This window comes from Paroedura picta, chromosome 4, assembly GCF_049243985.1.
Source record: "Paroedura picta isolate Pp20150507F chromosome 4, Ppicta_v3.0, whole genome shotgun sequence".
In the NCBI taxonomy this organism is placed as follows: Eukaryota; Metazoa; Chordata; class Lepidosauria; order Squamata; family Gekkonidae; genus Paroedura; species Paroedura picta.
The window spans coordinates 78573242-78600028 of NC_135372.1; the positions used below are offsets into that span (position 1 = coordinate 78573242).

General features: G+C 44.8%; 1 protein-coding gene across 19 annotated transcripts in view; it reads left to right on the forward strand.

The window, feature by feature from the left end:
• Positions 1-26787, forward strand: part of DAB1 (DAB adaptor protein 1) — an 825935-nt gene that overhangs the window by 524300 nt on the left and 274848 nt on the right. For 4 of the 19 annotated variants that reach the window (XM_077333568.1, XM_077333580.1, XM_077333587.1 and 1 more), the window contains exon 1: positions 1019-1265. The exons of 8 other annotated variants lie outside the window; for them this stretch is intronic. In XM_077333568.1, coding sequence (XP_077189683.1) covers positions 1094-1265 — 172 coding nt within the window. In that variant the 5' untranslated portion in view covers positions 1019-1093. Of the gene's footprint in view, positions 1-1010; positions 1266-26787 lie in introns of those variants that run through there. 7 more of the 19 variants (XM_077333567.1, XM_077333570.1, XM_077333585.1 and 4 more) reach the window with 6 other exon arrangements.

Consider the following 26787-nt stretch of genomic DNA (forward strand, 5'->3'; position numbering starts at 1 on the left):
TACTTTCAGAAGCTTTATGATTGTACTCAGCTTCACTCAAGATTTATCCTTCCTCAAAATTACTGACATGTTATTTAGAAGCATGCAAAAAATACAGGTGCATGAAATTGATGGTATGGAGTAGTACATAGTGGTCAGGGAATTATTGCTCCAATGTGGGATGGGAGTACTTAGCAGTCATACACATATCATAGGGAAATGTCTGATTTGACTGAATTACTTGAAGTGACATTCAAAACTGCTAGGGGGGAGAGAGAATTGCAGGAATATATGTAAGAATGATCTAATTGCAGAGAAATTATGGATTTACAGCATTCTGCTGTTTCTCTCTTTAGATAGAATGCCTCTAACTATATATAATTTCTCTGCATTTTTCTTCAACACCATCATTTAATGAAATTGGCAAATTAAAGTTATTTTCTAGGTGTAATTATAAAAAGCTCCCTACCCTTCTCTGTTGAGGGGGGGGGGGGAGACATCAAGCGCCAGAAGCAGAAGCATTTAGATAGAGAAATGTGACAGAAGCGTCTCAGGCATATTGCAAGCTTGGATAAAAACCTCTGCATCCCTGTCATCTCCTTTTTTATTCTCTTCCTGCCTGCTCATTTTGGTAGTGGTAGCTGAGTTGTAGTAACAGACAATCACTTTCTTGTCTGCAAACTTTCGGTTCCACCGAAACAGGTTCTTAACAGATGGGGTGGGGATTGTGGGAATAGACGGACAACATCCTCGGAGCAGGAAGCAAACAAAAGTGGCGTGACAGTGTACCTTTTGGCTAATAAAGCTTCTTTTCCTTGATTGGAGAGCTGGCGAATATAAGGGGATCGAGTCGTCATGAGCGGATAATTCAGTACGGGTCTCTCCTCGCACCCCCTTCCTTCCTTTCACACACCGCGGACATCCTCGTCCCGCCTCAAAAACAAAAAGGCGCTCATTCCCCCCCCCTTTTCAGTCGCCTCCCGGGGGGGGTGTGGCGGGGAGGCAGGGAAGCAGGTAGCAACAAGCGACCCTTGTGCACGCGCGCCTTCTCTCGCCGGCTGGTCTCAGTTCACCGTCGTCGGGGGCCTGAGAGGGCAAAGGCGGCAGGGGGCGGATGCACCCAACGAGCGGCGGGGGATGGGGAAGCTGGCGGAGCAGCGCGCGGGCTGAGCGGCGGAGAGAGAGAGAGAGAGAGAGGCAAGCCCGCGAAGCAGGCGGGCGGCGAGGAGCAGCCGCCTCGGTCGCCGTGCGCACCATGGGCAGGAGGGAGGGCTTGGCCGGGCGAGGTGAGTCCGGGGACGACTCGAGAGACTGGGCTTGGAGGCGCCGGGCAAGAGAGCGGGGAGTGGCCGGACTCGCGGCGGGGTGGCCCGCTCTCTCGCCGGGGAGAAATGCGCGTAGCAGCGGCGAGGCGTCTTTAGCGCTCTTCGGCCGCCCTTGGAGAGCGCACGGCCAGGGCAGCCGCTGCACTTCTTGGCCATTGCCTGGGAAGGTGGGGAGGTCCTCTGTCGCCCCTGGCACGGCGCCCTCACCTGCCGGAGCGCGTTTACCTTGTTGGGAAAAGGTGCGAAGATTTGGGGGGAGGAAAAGGGCAGCCCCTGCCGTTGCAACCTTTAGCGGCCGGGAGTTCTTGTCTGCCTTTCCCATGTGTGCCGTATGAAAACAAGGCGGACACGTGTAGGCAGCTGAGCTGTAGTGTGTTTGTGCGCGCAAGAGTAAACGAAACATTTCTCCCTTCCCCGCTGCTTAAAACATCCCTCTTGAACGATCTTAGGAGACGCTGACGGTTAATCCCCTCGTTTTGCATTACAACGACTCAGACCCCTCCCTCCTTGCCGTCGGGTAAGCGGTGCCCTACTTCCCCACAGTTTTTGCTTTGTGTTGCCGCCCTCCACGTGCAGACCTGAACGTTAGAGAAAGCCAGGCATTGTGAGCAACATCCACCTGCTGAAAGGGTCCTGCAGGGCTGCAAAGAAGCTAGCTATTGTATGCCACTTTTCTGAACGTGTAGCAGGGGGGAGGGGATATTTTATTTTAGGGTCCTTGGATGGCCCTCTCAGCATACGCACAGCATGGCAACAGTCCCTTGTAACGCCTCTGGTATTTTTTTTTTAAGCTTCGTGTTCCTCATTATTTCCCCACTTCATGGTAAGTGGAGTCTCCATCATTGACAGCAGTGCCCATCGCATCCTCATTTAAACTTGTCTCCCACTGTCTCAGCACTCCTTGGTTAAAGAAGTTCTGCTCAGTTCTGGAAGTTTCTGACAACATTTGTGACATGCATTTTTATAGGACGGATTGTATTTGTTGATAGTCTTCTGACTGGACTTTAATTTTAAACCTCTCTGGAGAACCACCTCATTTCCATGATTGCCCCCATTCTAATCTCAACTGTAAAACAAAGAAAAGAAGAAGAAAGAGGGTGAAATTGATTGTATGTTTTTTTAACAGCTTCAGAAGTCAGGATTTCGGGTGAAATCCTGTATGTATGAAGGAAAGAGTTTGTTGTGTGTTTGAGTAAACACTCCCATTGTTTTATTACAGCTGTACACAATGTCATGTTATTGTGACAGCCCACAAAAAACCCTCCAGTTCTGTGTTTACTGTGAGGCATAGTTACCTTGCAGATGCTTTGGTAGTTCCATGGAGCTATGCATAAGGTAATTGCACATCAGATAAAGTAATATTTCTGATTTAAATAGCACCTACACAGAAGGAACTCCAATCCCCAGTTCTATATTGTTTGCAGTTGTTCTCCACTTTGATTTAAGCCTAAAATGGTACATAGATGTAGGGAAGATCTTGGATTGTAATCTGTCATTTTTATCACATCTCTTGAACATCATTGTGTTGCTCTGTACTGTACTTTTTAAAAAATGAGGAGGATAGATGGGGATTCTATGTTTAAAAGCATCACACATTTTGCTTCTGGAAGATGTGTTAATAGTTTAACTACCTCTTCTCTTTTAAAAATAGAGGACTTTATAGATATTGAGAGCCTAAATATAAAAACAAATGAGCTCTTGAGAGATCTGTGATTGGATCTTCCAAGCAATTTTAAAAAATTAAAAAAAAAAACAAATCACAATAATCAGGCCCCAAATATGGATCAGCACTGGGGGGGAGGGAAGTTAACCATTGAATTCCCCGCAGTTTCACAAGATGAAACTGCCTCACAGTATCATTTTAATTTATAGAAGTGTATGGTATTAGAAGAGTTAACTGCTGTCTCCCATTTCTGCCCAAGCCCAATCTAAATTGGGGCACCACATAGCTCATGGTTATAATTGAGTTTAGAAGACAATGAGAAGCTCTGGTCACGGATCTCATCAGTGTTTTTTGTTTGCGTTTTAAGAATACCAGCCTTTTCCCCTAATTAACAGCATTTCAAATAATGAAACCATGGGTGACAGAAGTGTATAATCCCATCTCCCCTACAAGAACAGTCCTATTTAAGATTCAGATCTGTGAGATCAGTTGATCCCCATCATACCTAATTTGACCTAAAACATGAAATGTGTAAGAAATAGGGTTTCTGTTTTTCAATTTAGGTAGGAAGAATATATATATTATATGAATAAAGCTCTCTGATCAGTGTAAAGTGTTTGTATCTTCCCTGATACTTGAATAGATATTGATCTGGAAGAAAGTCTACTGATAGCATCCTGTTTGCACAACTCTACATTTTTACCTGTTGGAAGGTTCTTGTCTACCTAGGAAGAAACAGGCCACTTCAGAAGCAATCCGTGTGCATACTTCTAGATCAGTGGTCCCCAAACCCGGTCCACCGCCTGGTGTCGGGCTGTGCGAGCTTTGGCTGCGGGCTGCGGCGCCGTCTCTCCCCCCCCCCACAGCAAGAAGCACGCTATGCCGTGAGCAAAATAGGCCGAAGCTGCGGGAGGGGGGTAGAGGGAAGCACGGCCGCCAGCACACAGCAAATGCGCTTGAGCGGACCTGCCATGCATGTGCGTTTGTGCCCAACAAGGGTGCAAACACGCACATATGGCAGTTTCACACATGCGCAGAGCCGTTGCGCATGGGCATTTGCACCCCCATCTTCAAGAAAGGGAAAAAGGAGGATCCGGGTAATTATTGACCCATCAGCTTCACATCTATAAAGGTACAGGTAAAGGTATCCCCTGTGCAAGCACCGAGTTATGTCTGACCCTTGGGGTGACGCCCTTCAGTGTTTTCATGGCAGACTCAATACGGTGTGGTTTGCCAGTGCCTTCCCCAGTCATTACTATTTTACCCCCAGCAAGCTGGGTACTAACTTTACCGACCTCAGAAGGATGGAAGGCTGAGTCAACCTTGAGCTGGCTGCTGGGATTGAACTCCCAGCCTTATGGGCAGAGCTTCAGACTGCATGTCTGCTGCCTTACTACTCTGTGCCACAAGAGGCTCTTACCTGTAGGGAGGCTACAGAAGAGCCACTTCTCACTTAAAATACTGCTGTGGCCGGCCATGCTGCTGGACGGAAGAGGCAGCCAAGCAACTCTCTGCATATTTGAGACCTACCATACAGGGTTGTTATGCAGGTGAGACTGGAAGCTGTTGCAGAGGTTCTTTTGCCTCCTGTTTCATCTGCACAACAGCCCTGTGCAGTAGGCCTCAAGTATTTCAATTCTACGACAACCTGCGTGGGAGGCCTTAAATGTTTCTTCTCCTCAACCCTGTCCAAGCTTCATAGCAGCCCTTTCTGCCTGGGGAGCTGATCTTTGTACTCTGCAGATGATCCTGTAATTCCAGGATCTCTCCAGGTCCCACCTGGAGGTTGGCTACCCCTGAGTTGGAGATATTCCTGGAAATTTGGAGGAGGGCCTTAAAATCGTACAATGCCTCAGAGTCCAGCCTCCAAAGTAGCCATGTATGCCTGTATAGCTGATTATTATAATCTAGAAATGAGCAGCGATCTAGAGAGGTTCATAGACTGTGGGTTGGGGTGGAGTGTGTGTGTCCCTCCTGGGCTATGGGCTTTGGCCAGCCGTTACAAGCAACTGTTTGAATTTTGGGGTGCAGCGAGACAGACAGACAAATATCAGTCCTGGAAAGTTCAGGAAGATTTAAGTAAAGAATATTTACAGCCTGAAACTGTAAATAGTGAACAAGTAAATGGCTGGAGAGACATGGGAACTGAAGTGACTTTTTTCAAGCTCGGCCTGGTAAATAAAAACTCCTATGAACTCAAAGGCATAACTGCCCCAGAATTTCCGCTGTAGTTAGCTTTACAGGAAAGTAGTCAGTGAGACTACAAATAGATAGGGAAGAAATGGAGATAGTGACAGATTTTATTTTCCTGGGCTCCAAGATCACTGCAGATGGGGACTGCAGCAAAGAAATTAAAAGACACTTGCTCCTGGGGAGGAAAGCTATAGCAAATCTAGACAGCATCCAAGAAAGCAGAGACATCACCCTGCCAACAAAAGTGCGTCTAGTCAAGGCTATGGTATTCCCAGTTGCAATGTATGGCTGCGAAAGTTGGACCATAAGGAAGGCCGAGTGTCAAAGAATTGAGGCTTTTGAACTCTGGTGCTGGAGAAGACTCTTGCGAGTCCCTTGGACTGCAAGGCGAACAAACTGGCCATTCCTAGAGGAGATCAGCCCTGACTGCTCTTTAGAAGGCCAGATCCTAAAGATGAAACTCAAATACTTTGGCCACCTCATGAGAAGGAAGGACTCCCTGGAGAAGAGCCTAATGCTGGGAGCGATCGAGGGCAAAAGAAGAAGGGGACGACAGAAAATGAGGTGGCTGGATGGAGTCAGTGAAGCAGTAGGTGCAAACTTAAATGGACTCCGGGGAATGGTAGAGGACAGGAAGGCCTGGAGGATCATTGTCCATGGGGTCGCAATGGGTCAGACACAACTTCGCACCTAACAACAGTCAGTGAGACTTGGTGGGGAACTAGGTGATCTACTTTTATTAGGCAACGACTTGGCCTTACAGACAACAACAGGGACTGCAGTTGCCAGCAGTAGGTCTGAGGCTTCAGAAGGGCAGACATCACCAGCCAAGCAACCAAGTGGATTCTGGGGCCATGTGCATTCCTTTTGAAGGGATATATGTGAGGGGAGCTTTCCTTTCAGCCTAACTGCCTAGAGGTGTTTCCAGGGGATTCTCGGACCTCACCTGGAGGCTGGCATCCCTAAACCTCAGGGGGATACAATGCTACACAGTCACCTTCCATAGTAGCCATTTTTGCCTCCGGAGCTGGTCTGTATAGTCTAGAGATAAGCAGCAATTCCAGGCCCCACCTGGAGGTTGGCTGTTCCTGGTCTGAACATATTCTTTGAAGTCTGAAAGTGGGGCCTCAAAAGTTTATAATGCCTCCACAGCTACCTAGCACTCCCTGACCTATTTCAGGTCAAGAAAACATTGCAGAGAGGAGGTAAGGTTGTCAGATTGGTGTAGGTTCATCTTCTGGAATTCCACACTACCTAGGTGTGCACAAACCTGACTAAGGTCAAGATTGTTGTGCACGGAGGGACCTCCTCTTAGGCTTACCATTTTCTAAGTGAGGCTCTCTACACCACCTCATTCACAGAGAGTTTGCTATGGGGAGAGGAAAGGAAGGCGACTGGAAACTGCTTTGAGACACCTGAGGCCTGCTGGGTGACTGTGGCCCATTCCCAGTTCTCTCAGACCTCTCACAGCCCCACATACAAAGGGAGACAAAGGGAAAAAGTGTTTGTAAACCACTTTGAGACTCCCTTGGGTAGTGAACAGAAGGGTACAAAAATCCAGCTCTTCTTCTTCTAAGGAGCAACCGTTAAAGAAGCAATTGGGCACATAAGATTTTATCAACAGTAAAAAAAATGGAGACAGAAGAAGCAGGTTGGAAACCTGTGTACAGTGACTACCCCATGTGTATTAAGGCAGAGGGACAAGAAGGGAAATGGAGGAATGGGTTGCCATGTAATCTCCCCCTAAGAAGAGATTCCTGTCTGATTTTACCTTCATATATCTGAAGACATGTTTCTGGAAAGCTCATCTGTAACCACTATGCCACAATTCCTAAAGGTCAGTCCTTTCCCATATTCAACGAACATTCCAAACCACAGGTTTTTGACACCTATATATCTACAACCATGCCCTCATTTGTCTCCATACCACCACAACCTCCCACACAACACAGACATTCAACCCCATGCCCTTTCAAACTGGACAACTCCTCCCCTTCCTCTTCCCCCTGCCAAGTTATAGCGCCCATTGTATTCCTGGATACAACAGGCTTTGCCCCTAGTCTATATTAGTAAAGCCTACAAGTTTAATGATGTGTTTTTCATTTCCTGACATCTGTCAGTAAAATAAGACCTCACAAACTGTTCCCAAACTAAATCTTTGTTTCAAGAGTAACTATTTTTATTACTATAATTATTTTGCTAGTTTCCTAAATTCTGACTACATGTCTGCAGCATTTAATCACCATTGTTTTCAGCCATTCACACAGAATAAAAATTAGTTATTGTTGATGATGCTCATCTTCCACAAGCTGTTTCACAGTATGTTTCCATTGCTGGTTACAGAACTGTGGGATACTATAGAGGAATATATGATGGATATTGTTTGGGTTTTTTGCTTGTAAAAATAAACAACAGTATCAGTCTTTCTTGCTCTTCTATTTGTATAAAATATTATTATTATTCGATTTTTCCCCACCTCTCCCTACAGGCTCGAGGTGGGTGACAATAATCTCAACCCCATTAAAACCAATTAAACCCCCCATTAAGACTTTAAAATACTAACATGATGGCAGAGAATCCCCATCCCTTCCCATACTAATATCGGAGATAATGGAAGAGAGCAGTGTACACTTCCTGACTCCGCGCGAATGCCGGGGGCTCCGTGGTCTAGCGCCCGCTGCATTTAGCTGCAGCGGGCTTGATTGCTAGTATTTAATATAAGAGCTTAGTAAAAGATTTCAGAGTATACTTAATGCATATTATTAATTTGTTCTTTTTGAAGACAAACTCATTCTAGTGATATTTGTATGTAATTTCCACATACCAATTTCTGTAATTGTCTTCAGTATGTTATTTAAGTTTAAACATCCAGATTGATCTTCTCCGTATCTGTCCACTTTCAACAGTTTCTTGTATGGTGGGGGTCGTCAACCCTGGTCTGCGGCCCGGTACCGGGCCATGAAGGCCTTAATAACGGGCCACTGGCGGCCACGCCTACCTCTCCCGCCCACCCCCACAGTGAGAAGCTCATGAGGCCACGAGGGAAGCGGCCGCCAAGTGCCCCTGCTGGCAAAAATGTGCATGTGCTAAGCCCAGGCCGCCGGCTCTTCCCCACCCCCGGAGGTGGTCCTCAACCGTAAAAAGGACACTGTTAATCCTACAAGTAACAAATATTTCTTTAATCATATCCTCATAAAGGAAAAATGCTGTTGGTTCTTCAGTAGCCATTGCAGAACATATGTCGGGAACCCGCTTGCTAACTGAAAAAACAGGGTGCCCTTTTGAAGAAAACGTCACGCCAGGCCTGGTGAACGATACAACAGGAACAAGCTTTATTTCAGCAACGTGGAGTCCGCTGGTATGGAGTAAGAGCTTCCACCGAACTCCAGGTGGAAGCTCCCTTTTATACAAAACCCACCTCCTTAGGCTGTATTGCCCCACCCAGTACTTGCGGAGGGAACATGCTGATACAATCATGACTCATGCACATATGCGAGGTTTTCCGGGGTTCCTGATGGCCCATTTTCCTGGAACAAAGGGCCATCTCCGGGCCCTTGTCAAAAGGTGGAGGGGGACATTGAGGTTCCTTAGCGGCCATTGCCACCTCAACGATCGGGTGGGGCGCCCAGCTGCCGGCTTGCCTATGATCACCATGCCCTACCTCCGTGATCGCGGGCGCCTCTGATGGCGGGGTTCGGTCCCGTTCCCAAGCCACCAAGGACCGAACCACGACAACATACATTAATATTGAATGTTTAAGATTCTTCCTGTATAATAAAATATCGTATTTCCTCTTGTTCTTGCTTCAATGTTGGAATGAAATTGAAACCTGCTACTTTTCACAGATGCTATTATTCTCCTTCAAACTGAGGTACAAAGTGTATCCGTAGTGGATTAATACTTTACAACAGACTGAGATTCACCTGATAGGCATGACTTCATCTTGCGACCTAACCATACATCTGTTGAACCATGAAATTAGGGACGTTTCCAGTATCTATATTGCCCCCTTCTCATTGTGGAAAATACAGCAAGGATGACTTTTCTTCCTTTGAGAGTGTCGCTCTTATTTGCTGGTGGATTTTCAAGTACTCTGTTCCTGTTTTACAATGACACTGGCAATGTCATGTGAGGATCCTACTTTTCTATACCTTGTTAGTGCACCTGGGAATTAATTGCTGCCTGTATTTTCCCCCTTTTTTATTAAACTCTAATTAGTGCCAGATAAATTTAGAACTATCAAATGCAGTTCTTCTTCTCTCAGCATGTAGTTAAGCTTGCACAGGATTACATGCTGTAATTTTTAAAAGGATCTTACAACATTGTAGGCTGTATTTCTGCTAAAGTAAAGTGCAACAAAAGACTCAAGCAACAGTGCCATGCCAGATGCCAAGGAGGAAATCATAGACAGTCAGATGTGGTATTAGCAACATCGTAACACATCCAGTAGAGTGGAGGGAAAAACTCGGATTAAAAAAAAAAACCCTTCCATTCTGTCACCAGTCTGCCATTCTTGCTGCTTGTTGTTTCTGCAACCATCTGCGATTCTGAGTAAGGGCCTTTTCGCACGGGGATCTTTGTTGCAAATTGTTTGCGGAATGAAAAATCGCCATTTAAAATAGTGGAATTCGTCATTATGCATACCTGCCTTTGTAGTGGAATCAGTTGCGTTTTTTAGCGTTTCCCACAGGCTTCCGGTCTCGGCAGAAATTGCTAGAAAGGAAGCGCTATTGCCAAGCTCGTCCCGCCCCTGGCCGTCAAGCAGCCAATGGGCAGCCGTTAGCATGCTCCCAAACAGCCCCTTTCCCTTTAAGAAAGGAGAGACCCATCCAGCTGCCTAATGTGAGCTGTCGTTTGATCGTATGATCGTTGGCACGCTGCCTCGAGTGATAAAAAAAAAATCCCCCCCCCCTCTCACGGGCCCGATTTTTGGCTGAATTAATGTGTAAAAAATAAAGGGACTTTATTTCAGCAAACGGGCTTTTATGTGGTTTGTGCTTAGTGACTAAAGGTAAAGGACTGAAGCCAGGGAAGCCTCTAAACAGAAAGAGGCTCGCTGGTGCGTTTATCCCCGCTCGCTCGGAGAAAAAAAAATGGCGATCGCTTCGCCGGAAGTTTGGAGGACAGGCTCAGGAGGAGGGACTTTGAAGAACCCGCAACAATGGTTACGCACAGGTCTTTAGCGCTAGTGTTGCAGATTGGTTGCAGGAGTGTATCGCTATCCGGAGGGTGAATCCACTTTTCTGGATTCCCCTGAAAGCGCTACAACGAAGCGCTTTTTGCGGGTCGGTTTCAGGATTGTTGCAGATTGTCTACGACGTCGTGCGTTAAGGCAAATTAGTAGCGTTTTCAATTAGCAACCATTGTGCTATTTTGAAGCCGTGCGAAATGGCCCTAAGTTTTGCCTTGAGAAAGCAAGCAAGAAAGGTGGACTATAAGGTAAGTAAATAAGTCTTTTGTCCTTTCTTCCCAACCCTTTTAAAACTTGTGTGAAAAAACAGATGGGTACTAAAGAGCTTCCAGATCTTTTTCAAGATTCCTTCCTCACACAAGATGCCCTGTCAAGCTTACTGCAGGCGACGGCCACCTGGGCATTGCAGTTATTGCAGGTTATTAATCCTTGGGGACTTCAATACCCATGCGGACACGCTGTCCTCAGGTTATAGCTAGGACCTGGTGTCGGCCATGGCAACACCGGGGCTTTTGCAATTTGTTGCCGGGCTCACGCATTGACCCGGCCACACCCTCAACCTGATTTCTGGTGTGGAGATAGAGGTGGATCTGGATGCGGCCTTGGTTGTGCCATGGGCAGACCACTACTCCCTGCAGGCCTGGCTTAAGATCCCACCTCCTCCCCAGTTGGGCGGCGGACATATTTTTGTCCCCTCACGGAGACTTATTGGATTCCAGAATGCTCTGTGGGACCCGATGCCTCCTGGCAACTTGTTAGCGGCCATGGTGGAGGACTGGCAGTCCCGAATGTTGGCCGCTATAGACATGATTGCCCCTAGACGTCCTGTCTACCTTCGATTCAAACGGGCACCATGTTTAAAAAGAAAATTAAAAAACAAAAACAAACGGGCACCATGGTATATGGGTTCGCTCTGGGAGGAGAAAAGTGAATTGAGACGACTAGAGCGAATGTTGCAGAAGAATTGGGACAAGGCTGCAAGAACATCTTGTCGCACACGTATGCAGGCATGAATTCTTCGCCCCGGAAACTGCGTCCGCAAGGTCTCATCTGGCCCAATTGTTTAGGGTGGTTTGGTCTTTTACCACTCTTGAGGAAGGGCACCAAAACATTAGGAAATTGGATCTTGGCTTTGCGCCATTACTGAGCTACTTTGCAGATAAAGTCTTGTCGCTGCGTCTCGAACTTCCAGCTACGCTTGATACAGTAAATGAACTGGAGGCCTGTTGGCTGCCTTTGGAGGTGATGTTTGAAGGCATCAGGTGGCTCTTGTTACCTGAAGTGGACATGTTGCTAGGGATGGTGAGGGGTACCACTTGTCCGCTTGATCCCTGTCTGTCTTGGCTCCTCAAAGGTGGGGGCCCTCGGATAGGAGAACAGCTACTGGATATTGTGAACTGCTCCCTTCAATCGGAGGAGTTTTCAGAGCTGCTTAAGGGGGTAGTGGTTTGTCCTCTCCTGAAAAAAACATCCCTGGACCACCATGACTCGGCCAGCTACCGGCCAGTCTTGCATCTGGCGTTTCTGGGAAAGGTAATTGAAAGGGCCGTGGCGAACCAGCTCCTGGCGTTCCTGGAGGTCCGCTCAATCCATACCAGTCTGGCTTCTGTCCTGGCCACGGGGTGGAGACCTGATGTTGGTCAACCTAATGGAGGATCCCCATTGCCAGTTGGATTGGGGTGGCTCAGCTGTCCTGGTTCTGTTAGATCTCTCAGCCGCGTTTGACGTGGTTGACCACAAACTGCTAGCTAGCCGCCTCGCTGGGAATGGGATACTGGGCACAACCTTGCACTGGATATGCTCCTTTCTCCTAATCCAGACCCGGAGGGTGGCAGCGGGGGAAGAGTTATGGAGTCCTGTTTGGGCCCCATGTGGGGTCCCACAGGGGTCGGTTCTCACTCCCACCCTTTTCAACATCTTTATGCACCCTGTGGCCCAGCTGGTGCAGAGTTATGGGTTGGGTTGTCATCAGTAGATGGATGACACCCAACAATATCTCCTGATGGTCGGCTGCCCGGAGTAGCCCCTGGAATGATTTGCCAGATGTTTGGAAGCCATGGCTTGAGCAGAGTCATCTGAAACTCAACCCTTCCAAGACAGAGGTCATGTGGTTGGGGGTAGGGGGGCAGGACTGGAAGTGCGTTTTCCCACCTTGGCAGGGACACAACTGGTCATCACGTCCCAGGCCAGGAATTTGGGTGTGACCTTGGATGCCTCGCTGACATTGGAGGCCCAGGTCAAGAAGGTAGCCAGCCAGGCATTTTTCCATCTTTTCCAGGCTATGCTACTCATGCCCTACCTGTCCTCTGAACATCTGGCCACAGTGATCCATGCAACAGTCACCTCCAGAATAGATTTCTGTGACTTGCTCTACATGGGCCTGCACCTAGGCTGGATCTGGAAGTCACAGCTGGTGCAAAATGCAGCTGCAAAGGTCCTCACTGGGACATAGAATCATAGAGTTGGAAGGGGCCATACAGGCCATCTAGTCCAACCCCCTGCTCAACGCAGGATTAGCCCTAAGCATCCTAAAGCATCCAAGAAAAGTGTGTATCCAACCTTTGCTTGAAGACTGCCAGTGAGGGGGAGCTCACCACCTCCTTAGGCAGCCTATTCCACTGCTGAACTACTCTGACTGTGAAATTTTTTTTCCTGATATCTACCCTATATCGTTGTACTTGAAGTTTAAACCCATTACTGCGTGTCCTCTCCTCTGCAGCCAACAGAAACAGCATCTTGCCCTCCTCCAAGTGACAACCTTTCAAATACTTATCATGTCCCCCCTCAACCTCCTTTTCTCCAGGCTGAACATTCCCAAGTCCCTCAACCTATCTTCATAGGGCTTGGTCCCTTGGCCCTAGATCATCCTCGTCGCTCTCCTCTGTACCCTTTCAATTTTATCTACGTCCTTCTTGAAGTGAGGCCTCCAGAACTGCACACAGTACTCCAAGTGTGGTCTGACCAGTGCCGTATACAATGGGACTATGACATCTTGTGATTTTGATGTGATGCCTCTGTTGATACAGCCCAAAATGGCATTTGCCTTTTTTACTGCTGCATCACACTGCCTGCTCATGTTTAGTTTACAATCCACAAGTACCCCAAGGTCTCGTTCACACACATTGTTACCTAGAAGCGTATCCCCCATCCAGTAGGCATGCTTTTCATTTTTCTGACCCAGATGCAGAACTTTACACTTATCTTTATTAAATTGCATCTTGTTCTCATTTGTCCATTTTTCCATTGTGTTCAGATCTCATTGAACTCTGTCTCTCGGAGGGCCTATATCCAGCTTGGAGGGCCTATATCCAGCCTGTACTGAGGCAACTGCATTGGTTACTGGTTGCTGCCCAGATCTGGTTTAAAGTGCTAGTTCTTACCTTCAAAGCCCTCCATGGTCTGGGACCCACATACCTGAGGGACCACCTTTTGCCCTATGCCCCAGAAGGGCCTTGGGCTCTGCAGGGACAAATCTGTTGGTCATTCCTGGCCCCAGGGAAGCACACCTGGCCTCGACCAGGGCCAGGGCCTTTTCGGTCCTTGCCCCTACCTGGTGGAATGAGCTCCCGGAAGAGCTACGGGCCCTGCAGAAGCTTCCAGTGCTCCACAAGGCCTGCAAAACAGAGCTCTTCCCCTACGTCTATGGCTGAGCCTGGCACATGAAGGAAGTTCTGGACACTCCTCCCCTCCCCTTTCTGGGACTATTAAGAGTGGATTAAAGGGAGAGATCAGCCCCATCGTCCATTCTGAGGTCTTAATAGGATTAGTCTGGGTTTTTGCCGCCAAGTGACTGGTTATTTAGTCTTAGTTTTTCTAGTTGATGGGTCAGTTGATTATAAACTCTTATGTATTTTTGGGGTGGTTTAATGTATGGGTTTTTTATTGTAAGCCGCGACGAGCCCTTTTGGGAGTGGTGGGATATAAATGTAATAAATAAATAATAAATAAGGAAAAAGTAAAAAGAAGATCAGAGTCCCTCAGTCAAATGGTTGATGTCCTACAAGCTGCCAGAGCTTGCAGTACAGATTTGCAAAATGCAATGCAACGATTGGCTGGCTAGCATTCCGTTACTTCAAATATCCTCTCCCTACAACAGAAACCCTGTGAGGCAGGTGAGGCTGAAAGAGTCCTGATATTACTGCTTGGTCAGAACAGCTTTATCAGCGCCCCGGTGAGCCCAAGGTCACCCAGCAGGTTGCATATGGGGGAGCGCGGAATCAAACCTGGCTCACCAGATTAGAAGTCTGCACTCCTAACCACTACACCAAGCTAGCTCAAATATACAAAAAACAGTTTGTGGTGCTCTGATAATCATTAAAGCAGGTGCTTTTAGACATATTTACCTTTAGGTTGTCCTGTACATTTTTGATTTTCAGGAGGGAGTTCCTCCATTTCCCTAAAGCAAATCAGGCTTGTTCCAACAGAAACTTGTCAGGAAAAGTTTTTAAAAATCTTGGTATTCCATCTCAAGGATAGTTTATTAAACTATGGTATGTGACTTGTAGGACTCCAAGGTAGTCCCTCAACATTGCAGCAGTTGTGTCCCATCTCATGTACTTACCCACTTCTATAGGGGCCGAGTATCCACCCAAAAATGCCATTTTATTTCATGTACTTCTTAAATATCACAGTGTCTAAACATTTAATTTTTTGCTACCGTAATTATCCCTCCCCATATATATCTATCAAGAATTTCTGATTTGTTGGGATGGCACAGAATTTAATCCAGTTTTAAAACCTGTCCCTCATTGTTATTGTTACTTTATTATAACATGTTTCTGCCTTTTCTTGTTTCTGTATAACTGCACCTTATCAAAGCAATCTGTTTCATAAGAACAAGACACTGCTAGCTCCACAGCTTTCCAGACAACAGACATTCCAATTTCTGAGCACTGTATATACAATACTTAGTTTACCAAAATAATAATGAGGCTGGACTACTATAATGTTCTCTACATTAGCGATCCCCAACCTGTGGGCTGCGGACCACATGTGGTCCTTCGACTAATTGGAGGTGGGCCCTGAAGGACGCCTTCTCCCCCCCCCAGCACTTCACTTCATCCCCCCCAGCCCTTTCCAACACACTTTGGGTATCATTGTCTCCCATCACTCCCAGATGGGACTCATTGCAGAGAAGTTCAGGGTTCCCATTTATTTGTCGTTGTCATGAGTTAAAATTTCCATGAAAATAAAATGTTCCTTATGTTCATTGTTGTGGTGTGTCTGTATCTTATTTTGAAGGGATGTTTAAACATTGCCATAACGACCAGAGTCAGAGAGCGTTAGGGCAGTGGGCCTCAGTAAAATTGTCAAGCGTTGAGTGGTCCCCGGTGATAAAAAGGTTGGGGACCACTGCTCTACATTGTTCTGCCCTTGAAGCTACCTCAAAAACTCTAGTTGCAACAGAAGACCATAGCTCAGTTACTATCAGGGACTATATGGAGTTTGTATATCAAACCCATTCAGAAGATAATTAGCTAAAGATACTGGCACTGCCTCTACAGGAACCTCATGTTCCAAATTCCTCAACACGAAGCCTTAACACGGCATGTTTCTGAAATCCTAAAATCTGGAAACCAGTAGGATTCACGAGCCTCTGTGAGAAGACCATTCAAACTGGGCCCTTTTCCAGTAGAAGATGTTCATCCTTGAACATTAGTGGTCAGACTATGCTATAAGCTGAAACTCCAACATTAAAACTAGACCCTCCTTCAAGGGCTCTGTGCAAAAGTCATGAGACATGAGACATTTCTTTCTTATGTTGGGCCTTGCAACCAAAGATGCTATCGATGAGGACCCCTTAGCACAACTATTAAAGTCCTCCAGAAAAATTAGTCTGGGTATCTCCTGCACCATGTCCAAGAGCAGTACTGTCCATTCAGACATGGTGCCCACTAGGGATATGCATGCAGCTACTCCGGACTGAAAAAATATCTTAAAATACCTTATAATATTTCTTGGGTATTAATTCAGCTGGATATATATTTTTCTATTTTTCTATCTGTCCAAAGGGGCCGGCTCAAGAATCCCACCTTTTTTTTTTTTAAGAAGCAAGGGCAGCAGAAACCCAGCAAAACACTCAAATGTGGGGGGTGGGCAGCCACTTTTGCTAGTTCACCAGAACCGAGGCCAGCCCAATACACAGAAGCTCTGTGATGTTTTGTTTTCTTTCAAAGCAATTTTGGTTTGGTGTGGCCAGTGACTTTGTGAGTGAACTTGAGCATAGACCCTTTGCAGCACTCCTATCAGGGTTCTGTAAAGGTAATGCAGGTAGATACAGAATGGCAGTGGAGAGATTGGTGGGGCATTCCTATGGCATTCCTGTGGCAATCCAGTGAGTTACTGACCCTGCTACATCTTTCTAGTCCCATTTTAATTTTGGGAAGAGTGTTGGGCTCCCAACACAGAGAGGATGCAGGCACAAGTATATGCTCACTTCAGTCACCCTAAAAGTCCAGGGCCAGGTAGCTAAACAGTAGCAAATTGACTTTCAAGAGGACCAGTAGCTTAACTGTTTAAGAGAGTAAGCATGAGTGATGTGAGCTGATAATGTTGCCTGCATGGGGAGAAAAACCAATTCACTCTACATGCTCATCATAGGACATGAGAGGGCCACAGCAGGGAGGTCAGACTGTTTTCATGGCCCAGTAGTTCAGCAGACTATTGTGGAATGCTGAGAGTAATTAACTGAGACTCAGTTGGCCAGATATGTAAATACTTGACAACTGATTATCCAAAGGTTATCCTGGGTATTATGGAAGACTAGGGTTTCTGTTCTGTACTGTGGACAAGAATCTCGCAGAAGAAATGGAGTAGCCTTCATAATCAATAAGAGAGTAGGAAAAGCAGTCTTGGGATACAATCCCCAAAATGACAGAATGATCTCAGTTCGAATCCAAGGCAAACCATTCAACATCACAGTGATCCAGGTCTACGCCCCAACCACTGCTGCTGAAGAGGATGAAGTTGATCAGTTCTATGAAGCCCTACAACACCTTCTAGAAGCAACGCCCAAAAATGATGTGCTTATCATCATGGGGGATTGGAATGCTAAAGTAGGAAGCCAAAAGATAACCGGGATAACAGGCAAGTTTGGCCTTGGAGTACAAAATGAAGCAGGGCACAGGCTGGTAGAATTTTGTCAAGAGAATACAATGGTCATAGCAAACACTCTTTTCCAGCAACCCAAGAGACGACTCTACACATGGACATCACCAGACGGTCAACACAGAAATCATATTGACTATGTGCTCTGCAGCCAAAGATGGAAAAGTTCTATCCAGTCAATAAAAACAAGACCAGGAGCTGATTGTGGTTCAGATCTTGAGCTTCTTGTTGCAAAATTTAGGCTTAAATTGAAGAAAGTAGGGAAAAGCACTAGGCCACTCAGGTATGAACTAAATCATATCCCCGACGAATACACAGTGGAGGTGACAAATAGATTTAAGGAATTAGATCTGATAGACAGAGTGCCTGAAGAACTATGGACAGAGGTTCGCAACATTGTACAAGAGGTAGCAACTAAAACCATCCCAAAGAAAAAGAAATGCAAGAAATCAAAATGGCTGTCTGAGGAAGCTTTACAAATAGCTAAGGAGAGAAGGGAAGTGAAAGGCAAGGGAGAAAGAGAAAGATACACCCAATTGAATGCAGAATTCCAGAGAAAAGCTAGAAGAGATAAGAATGCCTTCTTAAATGAACAGTGCAAACAAATAGAAGAAAACAATAGAATGGGGAGGACCAGAGATCTTTTCAAGAAAATTGGAGATATGAAGAGAACGTTTCATGCAAAGGTGGGTATGATAAGGGACCAAAATGGTAGGGACCTCACAGAAGCAGAAGAGATTAAACAAAGGTGGCAAAATTATACAGAAGAACTATACAAGAGCGAGCTTAACATCCCTGATGACCACAATGGGGTAGTTACTGACCTGGAGCCAGACATCCTGGAATGTGAAGTCAAATGGGCCTTAGGAAGTCTGAGCAACAATAAAGCTAGTGGTAGTGACAGCATTCCAGTTGAACTATTCAAAATCTTAAAGGACGATGCAGTAAAAGTGCTACACTCAATATGCCAGCAAATTTGGATAACTCAACAATGGCCACAGGATTGGAAAAGGTCAGTTTACATTCCAATCCCAAAGAAGGGCAATGCCAAAGAATGTTCAAACTACCGCACCATTGCACTAATTTCTCATGCTAGCAAAGTTATGCTCAAAATCCTACAAGCTAGGCTCCAGCAATATGTGGACCGAGAACTTCCAGAAGTACAGGCAGGATTTCGAAGAGGCAGAGGAACTAGAGATCAAATTGCCAACATACGCTGGATCATGGAGAAAGCTAGGGAGTACCAAAAGAACGTCTACTTCTGCTTCATTGACTATGCTAAAGCCTTTGATTGTGTGGAGCACAACAAATTGTGGCAAGTTCTTAAAGAGATGGGAATACCAGAGCATCTTATTTGTCTCTTGAGAAATTTATATGCAGGTCAAGAAGCAACAGTGAGAACTGAACATGGAATCACTGACTGGTTCAAAATTGAGAAAGGAGTTCGGCAAGGCTGTATACTGTCGCCTTGCCTATTTAACTTGTATGCAGAGCACATCATGAGAAATGCGGGATTAGAGGAGTCACAAATTGGGATCAAGATTGCAGGGAGAAATATCAACAACCTCAGATATGCAGATGATACCACTCTAATGGCAGAAAGTGAAGAGGAACTAAAGAGCCTGTTGATGCGGGTGAAGGAGGAGAGTGCAAAAGTTGGCTTGAAACTCAACATCAAGAAAACAAAGATCATGGCATCCGGCCCTCTCAATTCCTGGCAAATAGGAGGGGAAGAAATGGAGATAGTGACAGATTTTATTTTCCTGGGCTCCAAGATCACTGCAGAGGGGGACTGCAGCAAAGAAATTAAAAGACGCTTGCTCCTGGGGAGGAAAGCTATGGCAAATCTAGAGAGCATCCTAAAAAGCAGAGACATCACCCTGCCAACAAAAGTGCGTTTAGTCAAGGCTATGGTCTTCCCAGTTGCAATGTATGGCTGCGAAAGTTGGACCATAAGGAAGGCCGAGCGTCAAAGAATTGAGGCTTTTGAACTCTGGTGCTGGAGAAGACTCTTGCGAGTCCCTTGGACTGCAAGGCGAACAAACCGGTCAGTCCTAGAGGAGATGAGCCCTGACTGCTCTTTAGAAGGCCAGATCCTGAAGATGAAACTCAAATATTTTGGCCACCTCATGAGAAGGAAGGACTCCCTGGAGAAGAGCCTAATGCTGGGAGCGATCGAGGGCAAAAGAAGAAGGGGACGACAGAGAATGAGGTGGCTGGATGGAGTCACTGAAGCAGTAGGTGCAAACTTAAATGGACTCCGGGGAATGGTAGAGGACAGGAAGGCCTGGAGGATCATTGTCCATGGGGTCGCGATGGGTCGGACACGACTTCTCACATAACAACAACAACAAGGGTTTCTGTTCATTGAAGATATCCTTAGTGCATTGAATAATATTTGCACACAACACATTGACCATCCGCTAATGAACTAAATCACTAAAACGCTGGCAAAAAGAACTCTTAAAGTGCTTGCTGTTGGTTTAAGTTGGTTCCAAAGGAAATGCAGCATTTTGGAACTGAATAATCCCCCCTCTGAGGCTAGGTATGGCCAACTGACAGCCCACTGCTTTACCAAATATGGGTCAAGGCTGTAATTTGTCTACAATGTCAGTTAAAGATAATGAATTCAATAAAAAACATTGAATTTTCACAATGCTTTAAACATAGTTATGAATCTCAAAATTACATTGTATAACTCCATGGTAACTAATATCCATATATTCATCCTCCTGTACTATAAACTGGTTTGTAGGTTGCCAGTATACCGAAGACACTGTTTTCCTTATGCTTGAAGGAAATTGCTTCAAGAAGTTAATGTAATGTCATTTATCTTCAAGGAAAAATAAATGGGATCTAGAATACAAGTAATGATAATTGTTGGCTTTGTCATAATAGAATAAATGGCATTTTTCTGTTTATGGTAGAATTGTTCAAGAGTGTGCATGAATTATGTGAATGCCTTTGATTAATGTGAAATTTGCTGTGCCTATGACACAGTACTATAACAATAGTTAGATTCACAATTTATAAGCATTGAAAACCATACAAGAAAGGAATAGCTAATTAAAGTATGGCATTTAATAAAATTACTGAAATTAACAACTTCAAGAAGATTGTCTTATAAATTAAATTGTAATTTACATTTTCACTTTTGAGAAAATAATATTAATTAATTAAATTGGGGAGATGGAAATATTCCTCACCTTAAGTTCATATTCCTTAGGCTTGTGTGTAACCAATAGAAAAACAATAAAATGCCATATGTATATTTCATATAAATTGTAATGTCACTGATATTATCTTTCAGTTCTTGTCCAAAGAATGAGTTTGTATTGTTTCAGAACATGCACTCTACAACCCTGCAACTCTTAAGTATTGTAGAGCTGATCTCACCCTGCCCCTGGAGAAATGATTGTGTGGCAAAATATATTTTGAGAGACTTTGATTGGTTGTGTTCTGTGTTTTCCTGCTTACCTTCCTTATTAGTTGTATAAATTTTACTTTTTATTGTCTGTTCTTCCCATGTAGGCTGCCTGACTAGGATAGAGGGGAAGTGAAAGCTTTCCAAGATACAATAACTTTGGTTGGACTTTGGATAGGTTCTAGGCTTTAAAAACCCTGGAGTGGAACAGTATATCTGGGCTTCCTTTTATATTGGCATTTGGTATTGCCTCTTCTTCTAATCAAATGTATTTGCCCAACCTCTTTTTTAGATGTTTATAGCAGAACTGAGCAATGACCGTTTCTTTGGAAACTCTAGGCTGCAGGAAGATATAAATTGCTTCTAACCTGTAATTTTTAGTAACTTCCACTTTCAAACAATGGTTATAGAACATTTATAAAATTTCTGGGAAATCAAAAATGATGTTATCTTACAAATAAGCTTGCCTTGGTGTTGTGGTTTCCCCCACCTTTTTAACATCATGTTTCTATTATTGTAGTGACCCTACAATCTATATATTGGTATACATTAGAATATAATTGGAAATATTTTGATATACGGTGTGAAAAGCTGATATATTTGTTTTCAGATATTGTTAACAAAGGGACTAATTCCCCCCCTCAAAACAGCTACACATCACAAATAAGCATCCAGGGTAAATTAAATCTTCTTCCCCCATTAGGACTCCAATCTTATTCCCAGGGGAAACTGCTGGCAAAAAGCCAGATCTCATAATGTCAATCTAGACATGCAATTAAAACACTTTCCGCTCTGTGAACAGTATTTGGGACAGTATTTGCAGTAGCAGAACAGTGAATCACAGTATCAGTTCTCAGGACAACTAAAGATTCAGTCCCTCTTAGGGCATTCATGATTCAATATATAGATAGATGTGAATCATATTCAGCTTGCAACTAATACTGGAAGAAATAAAATTTCTGGAAATTTTTAAGCCAAAGGAAAAAAGGTTTATTTTCTTCCATTTTTGATGACAAAAAAATGGGGGTGAGGGTTTAAGTACACACAATACTTACTTTTCTATTATGCCTAAACTTATTTTATTGATTTAAAAACATTAAATACAGCATATACAATTGTTATATTTATGGAATTAAAAAATATAAGTTCTTGAGAGATTTAATTAGTTGAGGCAACTGCAGCAACTAATTGGGATTCTCATACAGGAAAGATTGCCTCTCCAGTTATTTGTCTTTGTGCCAGCTTAGATCTTTCTTATAGGTCTTCTTATTAGTTTCCTCAGCTAGGATGATCCATTTAGTTTCTGTAACGAGTCAGGAATTTCCTTTTGCCCCTTCAGTTCTCTAGATTCTACTTTTCCCCAGAACAATGGCTTGCAACTGTAGAACTGGTGCAGCATGTGGAAATCCCCTCAAAGTTGCTTTGATTTCTACTGTTTTACCTATTTCATCAGTTTCAGAATGTCAGTGCAACTGAGACTTGCTCTTCTTTTGATATGCTTAAAGTACAATACTGAAGAATTTTGTTGAAGTTGTTTCCTATTTTAACATTGAAAAAATCCCACCTGTAAGCAGATGGAGAAATTATTTGTGCATAATCTTGGTTGGTGATGAGTATTGTCCATTATCCTTCAATTCTTTAGTAGAAAAAATTGAGGTTAAACAAGCCAAGGGAGCCCTTCTGTTATTAATAATCCCACACATGGACAGTTATATATGCATGAAGAAAAATGTAAGAATTACTTCAGGTGTATCCAGAAATGGGTAAAAACATGTCAAATTCATGCCATTAAAAAAGGATTTAAATCCCTTACCAATTCAGCCTTAAGCTATTCAGGCAGAAAAACAAATCACACAGAATAAGATAGAAAAGGGCATTGCATCAGTTTGTAAATACAGTCATTGAGAACGAGGGGAAGTTTTCACAAATATCTTTTTCCTCAAGAAGAGTTCAGAAAATAATGAATTACCTCCTTTTATCTTCATAATCTCCTGAAACAATGAATTCACATATTCAGCTCAAATCCATTGATGACCTGAATCCCATCTCCCAGGTCCATAGCCATTACTCTGTCCCTGCTAGAAGACCCTCCCATTTAGTAGAGATCCAGCCCTGTATGTTTACTTATAAATAAATCTTATCAAGTTCAGATGGGATTCCAATTACATAGAATTGCAGGTTAGCCTAACTGTAAATACCAAATCTTCTAACAAATAAATCTCACTAATTTTGTATTAGCAAATATTTTATTCACATAGGAAAGAGAGCAAGATAAATGGTGAAATGATAATATGAACAAATCTAATAACTTTTTTGCTTTTGTTTGTCTCAGATGTGGAAAAAATCTAGTGAGAGTCTGACTATCACAGGTTATGTGGAACACATACCTACACTGAGACTCCCTGGTCCTGGCCCCCTCCCTCTCTGTCACAAACATTTACACACAAACTCCTTCCCTCCACTCCTTGACTCTCCTTACCTTACCTCTCCTTCCTGTTCCCTCTCAATCACACAGACTCCTCCCCAAACTCTCCCTTGCCTCTCCCACCTACCTCTCCTGCCTGGTCCCTCCCAATCACACATACACCCCCTACCCTCCCCCCTTCTTACCTGTGGCAGCAGGAGTTATCCAGCTGTAGGCCTAATGGAACAGCTCTGTCTTACAGGCTCTCTGGAACTGCTTAAGGACCTGGAGGACCCTGATCTCATCAGGCAGAGCATTCCATCAAGCAAGGGAAAGCTCTGAAAAAGCCCTGGCCATGTGTGAGGCCAGTTTTATCTCTTGAGACTGAGGACCTTAAGCAGATTTTGATTGCATGATCTGAGTGCTCTTTGTAGGTTATAATGGAAGAGATGGTCCCCTAGATGCAGTGCTCTCAGACTGTTTAGAGCTTTGAAAGTGAAAGTTAAAACCAATCTGGAGCTGGTGCAGCTGGGAGAGCACAGGTGTAATATCTGTACTTCGCTTGTAAGATACCTAGATGAAGAAGAAGAAGAAGAAGAGTTGGTTCTTATATGCCGCTTTTCCCTACCCGAAGGAGGCTCGAAGCGGCTTACAGTCGCCTTGCTTTTCCTCTCCCCACAACAGACACCCTGTGGGGTGGGTGAGGCTGAGAGAGCCCTGATATCACTGCCCGGCCAGAACAATTTTATCAGTGCCATGGCGAGCCCAAGGTCACCCAGCTGGTTGCATGTGGGGGAGCGCAGAATTGAACCTGGCATGCCAGATTAGAAGTTCTCGCTCCTAACCACTACATCAAACTGGCTCTCTTGCATTCTGGACCAGCTAGAGTTTCCAGAGCAGTCCTGCATAGAGTGAATTACAGAAGTCTAATCTCGAGGTTAATCAGGAACTCCCAACTCCACTTGAGCTGTGGTTGGATGTGGGTAATAATTATATTAACATAAGAACATATGAGAAACCAAATTGGATCAGGCCTATGGGCCTTCCAGTTCAACACTCTGTATCACACAGTGGCCCAAACTCCTCTACCGGCACTCGCGAAGAGTCTTCCCGCGGCGAGAATGCCTGGCCGCGCCTACAGCAGTTCCTGACTACAGACCACCCGCCTACAGTACCTGTCTCGCAGCCACTAAATACAGTAGGCCGCGGAGCGGGGGGGGCCACGACTCGCTGCCGCCTCACAGGATGCCCGCCACCCATCCTCCGGTACGTTATCTCGCTCTGCAGTGACCCAAACCTCGACAGGCCTCCTAGGGCCCGCTGTATTCCAATTACAGCGGGCTTATTTTCTAGTGTTAATATAATTATATTTATGGCATTGTAAGGATTATAGTAAGAGAATACATGTGAAACACTGTATTCACAGCAATCTATAGGGGCAGAATGTGACTTTGTTTATATGGAATTCTGTCAGGTCTCCAGGTACAGTAGGGCGAGATGCTCAGGCAGCCAGATAATTTAAGGAAGTGAGCAAAGACATGGGTGCAAAATAGAAGCCGGGGCCAATAGCCAGAAATCAGTCACTCACATGCCAAGTCCAATAAGAGCCAGAAGAATGTAGTCAAGTTGCATTCTTAAGGCCAAGACAAGGAAGCAGTGTCCAAGAAGTCAGAACAGGCACTGGAGGTGCAGGTCCAGAAGGAATGACGTTGTCAACACAAATGGGCTTTCGCCCTCACCACTTTTAAACCTGATTTGCAGCTAATCATCCTCAGCTGACTCTGGGAGGCCTGATCCTCCTTGACCAATTAGCTCTGAACTCCTCCACCTTTCTTGCAAAGCAAAGGGTAGCTTTTTACTTCATTGCCTGAAGTTCAGGAGACAAGGGTGGGGAGTTGCCTGCTGCTGGGGCTTCAGCGATAGGGTTGATGTCCAAAGGCTGGAGATGCTGTGCACTTGGACCTGGTTCTGGTTCAGGCTCTAGTGCTCTGAGTTTGAGACTATGGGCAGTGGCTGAGGTTCAGGGGCTGATCCTGGTAAGACTTGATGTCCAAAGGCTGGAGATGCTGTGCACTTGGACCTGGTTCTGGTTCAGGCTCTAGTGCTCTGAGTTTGAGACTATGGGCAGTGGCTGAGGTTCAGGGGCTGATCCTGGTAAGACTTGTAGATTTGCCTCTTCTTCCAAATCAGACAAGGCTGTAAACTGCATGGAGCTTTTATTCCAACCCCAGATCGATTCAGTCCCTGCCCTCTACACAGAATGCGATTTCCGTTTGGATTTTGGGCGATTTAAATTTTCCTTCTGCAGCAAGAAGGATTGATCTGGAGTGAACCTACCTTTATTGTGCGATATCTCAGACTGCTGTTAATCCTGAATAAAGAAAGCTCCGTGGTAGAGAACGTCTGATAGGCTACACCTGGTCATGTGACACGCTAGCCTTAAAGGAGAAGCCCCTAACTCGTCTCAACTTCTGTCGGTCCTGGAGTTTTCCTCCCTCCTCTGCCTTTTTCAATCCTCCCCCCCCCCTCCAAAAAAGAAAGAGGCTCCCTGCTTGGCTTCTCCCCCACCTTCAAGAAAAGAAAGAAAGAGCCCCCCCCCACCTTCTGAGCCTCCCTAACCACGTGCAGAAGACTTTCCTGTTTCAGTGGGGAGGAGGGGGGAGAGGAAGACCTGAGTTCAAAGCGATCTGAATTCAACAGGATTGACAATGGAATAAAGAAAGTAAGTGCAAACTCTGCCAAGGTTTCTGCCCCTGACAGATTTTGGGTTCTGTCATGTACCTGAGAGTAACCACCATATATAACAGAAATTTGCTGCTAATAACAATTTTTCCCCATAACCCTTATTGATAGTCAATATAGTTCTCTAAATTAGAATCTAGGCTGCCTATGGTACACATGACTCAGGTAGGTCCTTGTTTGTTAAAATGGATTTAAAAACATGAATATTTGCATGTGTTAAGTTATGCATGCATATGTGGGTTGCTTTCTGTCAGAATCACTGCTGACCTCTTGCTCAGAAGATCTGAAGCAGTTAACAAATGTTGAGATGTGTTAATCTGCCAAAGGAAAGATCAAAATAGGTTCCTGAAAAATTAAACAGCATTCTTTGGAAGGAGAGGATTTTCTTGCAAGTGATATTTCCCAGGGAATAGAAATAGATATTACATTTGGGGGTCATTTTTATATTTGTTTTAGTACTGAGATTAAATGTGATATTTGCACTATAGAAATAGATTGGAATGATTCTTGAGACACTTCTGTAGTGCCTGTGAGGTTTTATCAGATGATACATCCTGAACCTTGTGTTGCTCTTTTTTGCATACAGAAATGAAAATTAATTTTACCCTCTCTGCTGACTTGAGTATCTGCTATGGAAGATTTTTGAGAGGAGAATGCTAATCTTCAGTTAGTATGCAGTTTCCTTGTACTTAGTAACATTGGGGCTGCAATAGGGGAAGGATATATGTCCTGTTCCCCACCCCCAAAAGGTAGCCATAT